At 36.0% G+C, this 12,921-nt stretch overlaps 2 protein-coding genes and 1 non-coding gene across 3 annotated transcripts; 1 reads left to right on the forward strand and 2 right to left on the reverse strand.

Annotated features, from left to right (window-relative positions):
* Nucleotides 1-609: 609 nt before the first annotated feature.
* Nucleotides 610-4,404, reverse strand: LOC130721385 (uncharacterized). The gene is made up of 9 exons (XM_057572178.1): nt 4,149-4,404; nt 3,932-4,062; nt 3,745-3,830; nt 2,794-2,888; nt 2,126-2,222; nt 1,878-1,992; nt 1,616-1,770; nt 1,315-1,440; nt 610-1,187 (listed from the first exon to the last, which is right to left on the reverse strand). The coding sequence occupies exons 1-9, from the start codon at nt 4,328-4,330 to the stop codon at nt 936-938; spliced, it is 1,239 nt and encodes a 412-aa protein (XP_057428161.1). The 5' UTR covers nt 4,331-4,404; the 3' UTR covers nt 610-935.
* Nucleotides 4,405-7,453: 3,049 nt separating this feature from the next.
* TRNAN-GUU (transfer RNA asparagine (anticodon GUU)) lies at nt 7,454-7,527 on the reverse strand. The gene has a single exon. It is a non-coding gene; the product is annotated as a tRNA-Asn (tRNA).
* Nucleotides 7,528-7,879: 352 nt separating this feature from the next.
* Nucleotides 7,880-8,551, forward strand: LOC130719820 (histone H1-like). Its single transcript, XM_057570425.1, has 2 exons — nt 7,880-7,948; nt 8,036-8,551. The coding sequence occupies exons 1-2, from the start codon at nt 7,880-7,882 to the stop codon at nt 8,438-8,440; spliced, it is 474 nt and encodes a 157-aa protein (XP_057426408.1). The 3' UTR covers nt 8,441-8,551.
* The last annotated feature ends 4,370 nt before the right edge of the window (nt 8,552-12,921 follow it).

Here is a 12,921-nt window from a genome sequence, read left to right on the forward strand (position 1 = left end):
AACCGGTTTTATCCAAACCAAATCAAAATTTTGTGATTTTAAAAATAATATTACTACATTTATTATTAAATTTTAAAATCAGCCCAATTTTTGGGTTTCAGGTTAATTTTAAGGTTTAGGATCGATTTTAGGTTCAAAGCAAATTTTAGGTTATAGGATTGGTTAGGTTTCGGGCCGATTTTAAAGTTGGAGCAAATTTTAGGGTTTTGAACTCATTTTAGGAGTTTAGGATCAATGGTCGACTTAGAAGCTTATGGCCGACTTTTTGGGTTTCAGGTCAATTTTAGGGTTTAGGGCTGATTTGTAGGGTTCAGGATCAATTTTAAAGTTTTTGGGTCACAGGCCAATTTTAAAGTTTAGGACCACCAAAACTCCCAAAGTTTGATTTGCCTCCATTAATTGCCTCAGGGGAGCACATGAAATAATCTATCTTCACATTTTTATCATTGTTAGAGTATCAACTGATTTTAAGTCTGATTTCTTAAGAAAAATACTTATCAATTCTTGGATCACGAGTGGGAAAACCTTGTTTAGAGGTGGAACGAGGTCCGTAAAAAGCAACTTTCCCAAGTTGGACATAACCATTCAACCCCATTAAGAAACACAAGGTTAGTCTGAGTAACAAAAAAATGGCCGAATATTTCCTTCATGTCTTTGCCAACTTAAGTCTGCATAATCAGAATACATGATACTTGCAATAATATCTTTTGAAAGTGAGTTGAAAATCAATGAGATAGCCACATTGTTGTTGTGAGAATCTAGGCATTGAGCGGCTGTGATCAGAATCATATCGCCTTATCAATAAAGGTGACTTTGCTCTTGATTGAGCTAGCTACAATTGCGGCAAGACCCCATGTATTCCAGTTGCTTCCATTCAAAGGATGAGAAACCAGGACAAGGTCTAGAGCATTTGAGTAATGAAGATATAATGGATTTCAAGTGTCCTTCATGATTGCAGCACGGAGGAAGAAGCAGAGATGCCCTGCAGCATCCAAAAGCTTACCTAGTCTTTCGGAAACCATATTCAAAGTTGCATCGCTCTTGCAGAATGCAAACCTGATGTATCTCTGCTGGTAGTTACAACTCTCATTACTAACTTCATTTGATGATAAGTTTGTATGGAAAAATCCTTGACCTGGAACAGCCACAACCCCTGCTTCAAGTATTAGTTCTTTAACAAATTCTACCTGCAAAAAAAAAAACATTTACTGCTTTAAAACAACACTAAAAGAAAAAGAAAATCTCTACTAAAATGGACTGAGACAATCACAAATAGCTCCTAATCCTATAGAAGAGAGTAAAGAGTGCACATACATCAGAAAGGGGGCAATTTTCAGGAAGTTCAGCGAATAAAAAGAAGGCACCCTGAGGTATAAACCGTATCTTGAAACCTACTCCTGTGAGCAACTTGATGATATAGTCTCTTTTTGATTGATAATCCTGCATAGATAGGAACAATAGGAAAAAAAAAACAAGTAGGAAACACAGCATTGTTAAGACTTCATTTTGTTTTGTGGGTACGGATGTTGAATACTAACATCTAAGTTCTACTTTTTCAAGTTATATAGGATAAAGACTAGTACATGTCTCCTCAAATGTACTATTGATATCTTACCCTTCTCAGTGATTCAAAGTATTCTGGGGGGCTTCTCAAAGCGGTCAATGCAGCTTCCTGAAAAGGTGCTGGAGCAGAATCTGTAACGGTTACGTGAATGTTTCTGATAGCAGACGCAATAAAAGCTGGTGCAATTGCCCATCCAACCCTCCAACCTGATAGATACAGACTAACAGTGAGTTGACGCCATTCATTTTAGCAAGGATGAGGGAACTAAAAATATTCTAGTGCAGTTCGGTTTCATGCAACTTTGACCTGTTACCTGTGACACTAAATGTTTTAGACAAAGAAGATGTTATTATAGTCCGCTCTTGCATTCCTGGAAATGAGGCAAGGGATATGTGTTTTTGGTTATCATAAGTTATATATTCGTAGACCTGCATCAAGAATCCAAAATTGCATTTGAAGAAGATTCACATGAAACATGAGTTATGTTAATTCATTTCAGAGAAATCTTGTTTAAATCCTGAAGTTGAAGTCCTGTGAGAACAAAGTAAGGGGGTATCATACTTCATCTGTTATTGCCAGGCAATTTCGGCTACAGCATGCTCCTGCAATAGCCTCAAGTTCATCTTTTGTGAAAACTTTGCCGGTTGGATTGTGAGGGCTGTTTAAACTTTAGGTTAGTATGTAGTAAATCTAATTCATAGTGTGAAACTAAGCATCTCTTTCAACCTTTGGATGCATTAAATATGAACTTTGAGCAAGTGAACATTATGATATAACATAGTCACTTCAAGCTTCCAAAACAATGAAAGAAAATAAAACCATCTCCTTAATGTTGTACCCTTTTCCCGAAGGTAGAACCCTATGAAAAGGAGTAAAATTTTGAGCAAGTGAAAAATGAAAGATGGACGACACGCCAAACTTCTTCAAGGATTGCAAATCTTAGATTGTCCTTACAAAATATGAGCATATCAGAAACCTCTGGGACTTGACAGCATAATAAATAGAATGGATAACCTGAGACACTTGTAACAGTCATAATTTCTAATTTATACCAGCCCAACTAGCTGATAGAACTTGTATTTCTTGTTCCTTTATTTTTCATTTTAAAAATGATTCACAGCGTTATTCTATTCCTTGTAGGGCATCAAGAGTATCAATCTAAGGCTTTCCAAGATGAGAATGACGTTTATCTAAAGTTGAGGGAATTATGAGTTTGTGAAATTTCTAACCTGTTCAGTATAATGGCCTTGGTTCTCTCAGTTATTGATCTCAGCAATTTGCTTGGATCAAGGGTCCAATTAGGCGGATCAAGTGGCACATATATCTGTCTTTCACAGAAACAAGGGGACATATTAGATAAAGGGGGAAAAAAGAAAATTATAAACGTTATTGTCAATAACAGTAACATTTAAAGAGACAACAAAATTGCAGGAACATTAGATTTTACACAGGTTATGTGCAGAAAGATTCTACAACACGCTACACCGATCTATAAATTTAGTGAAGCAGAAACATTAACATTTCATATATGTAAAGTGTTGTTTTTGCAGCATTTTTATACCCAAAAAATAGTAAAAAAACCAGAGAGCTAAAGGACTTAATCTGAAAGCTGCACTATCTTAATTCATAAAAAGAGTGCTTCCAACACACTCTTTAAGACATTCTTTTCCACACACTATTTTTTGTTGTTAAAATTTATGTGTCCCACTAAATTGAGAAAATGGTCAAATTAGGAGTGGAACTCATATAACTTAGTAAGGCTTCATTTCGAAGAGCTAATTATTTAAGCTTACCTTATAACACAAGTGCTTATACAACTGTTTGGAGAGCTTATGTAAATAGTTTTTGGCCTATCTAGAACTTGTTTAGAGCTTATTGCCATATGTTGTTCAAATTAGCTCATGATAAGAGATTATACTTATCCATAGCTTATTTTCAGCTTATTTCAACAAGTTTCTCAAATTAACTTTTGAATAAGCAATAAACGCTTATTGCCCTGCTTAATGAAACTGTTTACTCAAAGACACCCTGAATCCAAAATGAACTTAAATTGCTAAAAAGTGTGTTGGAAAGTGTATATAAAGAAATAAGCAGGTAGCATTTCCCATTCATAAATCATAAACACCTAATACAATACCGACTCGAACAAGAGTTAAGGTAGCTGGTAATGGCAAGCTTACCGGGACTCCCCCAGCCAAAGTAACACATCCTTGATATGTTTCATAGGAAGGGTCAAAGATTATGACTTCGTCACCCGGGTCAATTGCTGTTATTCGAATCAAGAACATAAGAACTTAATCAACACATTTCAGAGAAATTAAACCACCATATAACTAACTCATAACTAACAACAGAGGGAATGCATACTTGCAAAGATTGCAGCTGCAAGGGCCTCAGTTTGACCACAGCAAATAGCTACTTCAGTAAGAGGGTCAATGTCTAAACCATGCATTTCCTTCACCATCTTGGCCAAAAGGTCACATATACCTTGCACATGCCTCAAATAGCAAATGGTGGATTCTATCAAATTGTTGACAATTGGAACCTAAACAAGTAAATGAGGTTATGCCCCTAGTTCTAGTACCTGTACTGGTTGAAGTCGGAATTGATGGCGGAAATGGCAGCGTTTTTGAGGTGGAGAGGGGCAGGGAAGTCGGGGAAGCCTTCGGCGAGGTTGATGGCGTTGCATCTCTGAGCAAGGTGGGAGAGTTCTTGAATGGGAGACGATGTGAGCTTCTTTGCTGCGCGAGACAATTTTCCTTCCATTTTTTCTTTCGTTCTTTTCCTGTGTTTCTTGCTCCTTCTTCCTTTCACGCCTTATCATTATCTTAAGTTTGGACAAGTTAGCTTCTAACTTGTGGTTAGTTAATTAGTTAGTTAGAAGAATGGAGCCATGTTTTGATCTTGATTAAACTTGGTTGTTCTAGTAAACCAACTTGATGAACAATGGTCATTTACTCATTTGGGCCACCTAGAGTAAGGGGAGAAAGGGTGGGTGATATCGTCGTTTGGGCCGACCAGAACACGAGCTTTTAGCTCCACATGTAATGTTAGATGAAAGATGAGTAGAAATGCCAAGTTAAGCAATAAATCACGCTTAGATGGACAAAAAAAATGCATTATGAGAAGAATATAAAATAAATGCGTGAAATTTTTACCTTCAAGATAACGTGCTCGAACTTATATTTGGTCGGTCCTTAAGTTTAAGTTCTGAAACTTAATCATAAAAATTAAAATGTAATAACATTTTGATAGTTAGGATTTGATAATTGTAAGTAAATCATAAAGGTGTGACTTTTGTTATAGTTTTTTTCTTCAGTTTTTCATCTTTTTAATATCTTGTTTGTTTGTCACTTCACATTTCTTTTTGAATTTTTAGAAAAGGAGGGATCCACCGTCCACATTTAAATGAGGTAGGAAACTAAGTCTTTATTGATTTTGGGTGGAAATACCGTCCTTCAAACAATTCAAACAATCACCATATACAAGGTGAAAATCAACTCTTCAATCTCACAGACAAAGACAATTGATCTTCTTGAATCCGAGCGAGATGATTCTTTGAATGAGCATGGTGGTATGCGGCATAGAGCATGATGATGATTGGCGACAGTGCACAATACATTCACCATAACGAAGATACTTGCAAAATGCACTATAACACTCAATTCAACTCAATATTAACAATGAAGAACTCAAAATCTATATTAACAATAAAATTGCAAATGAGTTGTCTAAATAGTTTAAAGTACTATCAAACTTATTTATAATGGATGTATCAACAAACTGATAGGATGACTAATTGTTTGTCACTTTGTCAGTTAGACTACATAATTTAATGTCTGAATAAAGTATTGATTCTTTCACACATCTATTTCTCTTCTAAGAGCATCTCCAATGCTAATTCTTAATTATTAGTTCTTAGCACTATTCATGTGGTTTCGAATTGCCACATGTGCTTAAGCAACTCTTAAGCAATTTTACTCCAACCATGAGTTCTTAGTTCTTAGTTCTTACCTCTATTCATTTGGTCTCACCAACCACATTATTTATACTTTTTATTTTCATAAAGTAATAAAACAAAACTCATAAAGTAATAAAGTAATTTGGATGAGAAAAAAATATTTTTTTATGCTAAGAACTCAAAAAGTAAAACTCATTGTATAAGAACTGACTTATTATTTTTAAGAACTAAGAACTTAATTTCAGCACCTCCAATAGTTAAGAACTTAGTTCTTAATTTAAAAATAAGAACTAAGAACCTTGCATCGGAAATGCTCTAAGATATTTCTTTTTATTTCTCTCTTTTATTTCTATCACATTATCTATCATATCTCTTATTACTACCTTATCGTATGTGGTGAAGGTGAAATTGATTTCACAAACCAAACATTATTTTATCCTGAATAATGCATTTTATATTTCTCTCTATTTCCATCTTATCATATGTGAGCTAGATCACATATATTAGTAATTTCTCTCCTTTTTCCTCATTTAAATTCTCTGTTTGTTCTAATTTGGATACAAACAAACAGAATTTGGCATAGAAGATAAAACGCCGACAAATGGTGCGGCCACCAATACAGCACCAGGATATCCCTCACATTCAAAACATAAGCCCTCATTTTCTCGTACACGAATTTCTTTCCCATAAATCTTCCATATTCTCAGCAACAAACCATTTCCAAACATGGCTAATTTGCCTCTACTGCTCACCTTCTCCACTATCTTGCTTGTATCAACACTACCCTCTACTGTTTCTGTTCCATGCACAATGTGTACGGAGTGCGAGAATCCATGTGCCCTGCCGTCTCCACCACCACCTCTCCCTGTGATTGAATGCCCACCACCACCGTCACCACCACCACCATCACCACCACCACTGCCACCACCACCACCACCTGCGGTTATTGAATGCCCTCCGCCACCATCACTTCCACCCCCGCCACTTTCACCACCACCATGTAGCCCTTGTGAGCAGCATCCGCCACCATCACTTCGACCACCGAAACCACCATGTGCTGATAACACTTGTTTACCATCACTCGTTCCAGTTATGCCAGAAGTTCCGTACTTCCCACCAGGACCACCTCGGCCTCCGGCTTCGGGACTCTATCCAACAGAAATAGATGATTACGAAGAAGACAAAAACGACGGTGGAATGATTATGCCAACGCTGCTTTTCTCGAACTCTCTCTACTTCACTTTGCAGTCGACCTTGGCTTTTGTGGCTCTTCTTTGCCTTCCATATTGCTTGTTTGTTTGATATGTAGATGCATTAGAGAGAGCTCATAGCTAGGTACTTAAGATATATAGAAGAAAGTGCAAAATAAAGGCTTGTTTAGCTTGTTGTTCGTTGATATATTAATGTTGACTGGTAAATAATTGGTGTTGTTCGTTTATATTTAGTTAATTTTATCTTGAACCATTTACTACACAAAATGATAGTGAGTACAGTGGTTTCCTGAAAATAGATTATATCTGGGAGGGATTACTTATTCATAACTTATTGAAACTGAATTGTTAGTTTCTGAATCAATGATTCTATACAAGTGTTAATCTAACAGAAACTCCTCTAATCTACACTAAAGTGTAATTCTAGCTAACCGTAACTGACTCTTTATAACTAAACAAACTAATCACGTGTTTAGTTGTATTGCACGTGTACAGTATAATTTACATGTAATATAACTCGTACCAAACACAAGAACATTGAATTATCATACTTAGTTTCATAAATAAATAAAAAATTATCTTACTTAGTTACTTGCTTAATATTTTAATTAAATGCCTCCAAACAAACCAGCCTTTCACTAACAAGGTAAAATATGTGCAGTTTATTATCAATGTAAAAGTTAAGAAAAATTGAAAAGTCCTGAAAAATGGAAAAAACGCTAGAAGGAGGGTTCGAACCTCCGACCTTGTGGTTAACAGCCACACGCTCTAACCAACTGAGCTATTCCAGCTTTGTTGAAGTTTAAACAGCCCGTATAAGTTTTAATATTATTTTATTCGGCCCAACGACAGAAGGAAATGAATCCGCCAAAATTTAATCTCAAATTTAAATTCGAAGTGTTTGTTTGGTTAAAAACTTAAAATTAAAAGTGCTTTTATTTTGTTTTGGAAAATGGAATCTCACTTTAAAAACATAAAAGCAACTCTTTGAATGAATCAACATTTAACTGAGTTGGAAGTTAAAGCAAACAGATATTTTTCCCCCACTCTCTATCATTTTCCATCGTGCACTCAGATATTTTCCACTGAAAAGCAATCCAAATTCTCATTCGCTCGTGACAACAAGAAAACAGAGTCTCAAAAATGGGAAGAACAATTGCTAAGAAGAATTCTCCTTCCACCGCCACCGCAACACACCCTCCTTACTTCGAAGTATCTCTCACAATATCTCAAAATCGTTTTGAATTTGAAATTTGAAAACTGTGCTAATTCGTTCTGTTTTGGTATTTATCTATACAGATGATTGCGGATGCGATATCCACGTTGAAAGAGAGCAACGGTTCGAGCCAGCAAGCCATAGCCAAGTTCATCGAGGAGAAGCACGACAAGGTGCTACCTCCAAACTTCAGGAAACTGCTCTCGCTCCAGTTGAAGAATTTGGTCAACTCGCAGAGGCTCTGCAAGGTGAAAAACTCGTACAAGATCTCCTCCGGCGAGATTGGTGAGAAGAAGAAGAAGGAGAAGAAGGAGAAGGTCAAGATGCTGTGTCAGATCAAGACACCCGAAGCTCTTAAGATTAAGGAGAAAGTGAAGCTTCTGAGTGAGGTGAAGACCCCTGAAGCAATGAAGAAGAAGAAGCCCATTGACTCGACCAAGCCCAAGCCCATCAATTCTTCCAGGCCCACCAGGAAAGCTAGGAAATGAAACCTCTTTTTTTTTGGCATGGAGCCTAATCAAAATATTTATTAGACAACACCTATCTGTCTTGTGTTAGATTTTTTTTTTTCCTTATTTCTTTGTCCTGCTATGCTTGGAGACTTGGATAATGTCATCTTTTGATGATTTTAAGTTTTTTTTTTTAGGTTACAAGATGATTTTAAGTTTAGTGGTTTACAAGTGATAAGACTACGTGGAGTTTGAAAATGTGATCAAGTTTAAAGTAACTCAAACTCATTGGTGATAACTTGAAGGAACAATAATACGATGAGAGAACTGATTAAAGTGTGAGCATTTGAAGAATTTCAACAATATAAAGACTAACAAAAAGAAATTGAAGCAAATGATTAAAGAGAAACCTGCAAGAATAATTGAAGAATAAATTGCACTAATAATTGATTAGAAAATACAAAAGCGGAGAAAAATGTTGTTTACTTATAACTCTTAGTAGTTATTTGTCGTAATATTAGACGTTATGTGTTTTCAAAATGTTCAGTAGTAGGATGTCCAACCTATATTTTGAATTACAAACTCATTTAAAGTGTCTCTAAAATAAAGGATACTCTAATCCTATGGGTGAAAATAAAGCAAGATAAAGTTGTCTAATCTATGTCATTTGTTTCGCCTAATTATGAAGCTCGAACTAAAGGCTTGAACCATGTGTCTTTCTCCTATGTCTCAAACTCAACAACAATTTCTTCAAAGTCAACAACTGTCTCATAAGGTGGATCAATGACTATGTCCATGTACAGGGACGGAACTAGGAAAATTATTGTAGGGGGGCAAAAATTTCAAATAAAGTTTACAATATCTATTACTATATTATTAGACATAAAACTCAAGTAAAAATTTACAATGATGATTTTTACTGAAAAAATACTAACACAACACTCACCTTAACACTTTTATTATAACAAACCATTAGTTTTTTTTCGATAAGCATAACAAACCATTAGTTAACACTCATTTGTATAGGACCCAATTAAGATATGAGTCACTTCCAATTTATTAGGACTCACATAAATAAATGAGAACTATTAAAAAGAACGTTAGCTAGCATTTTTTCATATTATTATTGCTTACAACTCCATAGCCACATGACAAGTTGCTGGGGTGATTTACAAGAGAAACAATATCAATACATTAAAGTTTAAAGTTTTGTTCATATACCATTTGCATTTTCACCATATCAAATATAAAGAGGAAAGAGAAAAATGAGTGATATGATAGATAATGTAAAAAAGTTTACAAAAAAAAGGGTGAAAATGAGATGAAAATAAAAAATGGAGTGTATATGTATCAAAATTTGTATCAATATGTCTTCTGATGTATAAAAAAAAACTGGTATCAATATATAAATGCTCAAACAATACAGAATCAAGAGAAAATTAAAAGATAAATACGGTTGTCATAACAAAAATAAAAACAAAAGTAGTGAATGAATATATAAAAGGTTGGTTGTGTGAGGAGGTTAGCTAGACTTGAAATAGAAATAGACTACTATTAAAGCCCAGCTATAGGCCTATCAAGCAGAAAGATAGGCTATGAGAGGACATTTTAGTCAGCTACTTAGCTTGCTGTTTGGAGATGGGGGCGAACAAAATTTTCACAATACCATCTATTGTAATTTTTTTTGAACTGTAAAGGGCGAATGCCCCAAACCAGCTACACCTGGGTCCGTCCCTGTCCATGTATGAATGCTTTTAATCATGTATAAACTGCCTTTGGTCATGCGTGAGTGCTCTTGGACATGGCAACATGTCTTTGACTTTGATCATGTTATTAGCCATAACTCCGAAAACTATTGACTTGGCTTGATATAGAAAACTTTAAAGTCACCTTTAGGCTTAAATGAGTGTTAATTTCTTGAACTTTTGCCCGTGAGTTTTATGGGTATGATCGAACTTATTTGGAGCTTGAATGAATTATGGTGCTTTTTGTCCCCTCCTCTAACCTTCGTCATAAAAGTAGGTTAAGTTTGATTTTTGTTTCTCACCCTCAAAGTAATTCACCAAGCAAACTTAGTCGGATATGCCTTTAATTTAACCAAAATACTTAGGGCTTGTTTGGCACGCCGTATTAGGCATGATAGTATAAGCTTATACAATACATTATGAGTTTATCCATTGTTTGGTGATGACATTGTACTGTATAAGCTTATCCATCAAAGCCCTCTTATACGTTAAAATGACGTATTATTTAATTCATCATGTGAGTGATGGATAAGACATGATAAGGTTGTGACGTATAAGTCACCATCACCACCACCCTCCATTGCTGCCAACTTACTCCACCATTGGCACCACCACCGCCACTGGTGTTGCCGCCACCACCCGATCACCGCCACCACCGCCCTACCGTCACCACTGGTGTTGCCGCCACCACCCCCACCACCGCCCTACCGCCACCACCACCACCACCACCATTACCTCCACCCTCCACCGTCGCCGCCACCGCCTTACCACCACCACCACCACCCTATCGTCGCCAACACCACAACCACCATCGCTGCCACCAACGCCACCACCACCGCCACCACCGGTGTTGCCGCCACCGCCACCACCACCGCCATCACCACCACCACCACCATTGCCTCCACCCTCCACCGTAGCCGCCTTCGCCTTACCACCACCCTATCATTGCCACCACCACAACCACCATCGCTGCCACCATCACCACAACCTATCTCCAATGTCACCGCCACCGCCACCAACACCAACCTACCACCATTGCCACCACCACCACCAACCTACCACCACTTCCATCACCACCGCCACCACCGTTATAATCACCTCCATATTTGATTTTTATTATATATCATTATTCAATACTTTATTAAACATAAAATTGCATTAATTTAAACGATATGGTAAATTATACAGAGTATAACCAAACGCTAGATAGTATAAGAAAGTTATCAGGGCTTATACTATGAGGCCTAATACTGTCAAGTCTTATACTATCAGACCTTATATTATACGTCGCACCAAACGAGCCTTTAGTGAATTTTAACTCTTCTTTATAGATTGGCCTTTATCGAGCCTTTACTCTCTTAGCAATTGGACTCAAGTTATGCTTAGAGCTATATATATAAGTATGGTGTTCGTAAATAATTCAGATAAGTAATACAAATATATTTACTCTCTAATTATATATGTACTTTATTTTTAGCCTTCACATCGTATCATAGCCTTATTCTTCATTTTCTATATGAAATTCAATTTATTATTACTCTTTTGAGCTTTTATGGAATTCTTACCAAAAGTTGAGCATCTTCTTTCTTCATCTCAGTGATATAGTCATTGAACAATGGATTATTGAATTTGGTCCTCTTTAATTTTTTTATTAATTTGGGTTCATTTAAAATAGTGAAATATTGATGGTGCTGCTGCACTCATTTTTTTTATGGAGGTTATTGGTTTTTGCTTGCTGCCAATTCATGTGTTCCCATTGAATGGTCTTTGATTCCTGGTTCCTTTTTTCACAAGTCTAATGGTGCTGGTTTTTTTTTTCCTGGAGGTACAGATTCAGATTTATAAATTGGTTGAAGGCTTGGTCTGATCTTGGAAGGTTTAGCAGTGGGGTCTGGGTTGGGCATTAGTTTTCTTTGTAAACACCCTTGAAAATTCATCTTGACTTCTCAAAATTGGTACTCTTTTTCCTTGTTAGGTTTTGCCAAGGGGGTTTTATCCTAGCAAGGTTTTAATGAGGCTTGTTTTGTTAAGTTTATTTTCAAGGGGGTATTAGGTGGGGTAGTTTCATCTTTTATAGGGCTATGTATTTGTACTTGTAATTTTCTGTGTTTATTCTCTACTTCCTTCTTCTATCTCTTGTATTGAGTTGAACTACCCCTTGTACTTCTATTCAATATATTTTTTATTGCCTATAAAAAAAATAGTGAAATATTGATTTTGGTACATCAATTCATTTTTATGCTATTTTGGTGATTTAAACCACCACTAACACATTTTTTACAGTTTAAAAACATTACTAATGCACAAAAACTACCATAAATTGTGTTATGGTGGTTTAAACCGCCGCAAAATACCACCAAAAAAGAATGAAAGTCCAAAATCAGTATTCATTATTTTCGGTGGATAAAAAATCAATGAAAAATCAAAAGGAGACTAAAATCAGTAACTCGCTATTTTAGGGACCAAAATCATATTTATCCCTTTTTTAAATAATTCACTTACTCATACTCATGAGAATACAAGATTCTCCATCTATTTCATGAGAATATATCGAATAGAATAATAGCTATTACCACTTGACCGGAAATAAGATAATAAGATCTGCTTGGGAATCAAAATTTTAACCTTTTTTTTACATCAGAAATATAAATTGCACCCGCCAGAAATCGATCCCTGTACCTTATCTCCATATCCAATTTATATGCATGTCTCCCAACTCATACCACTTGAGTTATCTTACGAGGACTAACCTTATAACAATATGAGAATATATTC

Source organism: Lotus japonicus, chromosome 5 (assembly GCF_012489685.1).
Source record: "Lotus japonicus ecotype B-129 chromosome 5, LjGifu_v1.2".
Lineage (NCBI taxonomy): Eukaryota > Viridiplantae > Streptophyta > Magnoliopsida > Fabales > Fabaceae > Lotus > Lotus japonicus.

Bases quoted from the DNA above. Each gene is read 5' to 3' on its own strand.
- LOC130719820 (XM_057570425.1), top strand. From the start codon at position 7,880: ATGGGAAGAACAATTGCTAAGAAGAATTCTCCTTCCACCGCCACCGCA. The intron at 7,949-8,035 runs GTATCTCTCACA...TTATCTATACAG, and splicing joins CACACCCTCCTTACTTCGAA to ATGATTGCGGATGCGATATC.
- LOC130721385 (XM_057572178.1), bottom strand. From the start codon at position 4,330: ATGGAAGGAAAATTGTCTCGCGCAGCAAAGAAGCTCACATCGTCTCCC. The intron at 4,063-4,148 runs GTACTAGAACTA...TTGCTATTTGAG, and splicing joins TCCGACTTCAACCAGTACAG to GCATGTGCAAGGTATATGTG. The intron at 1,188-1,314 runs GTATGTGCACTC...TTTTTTTTGCAG, and splicing joins AAAATTGCCCCCTTTCTGAT to GTAGAATTTGTTAAAGAACT.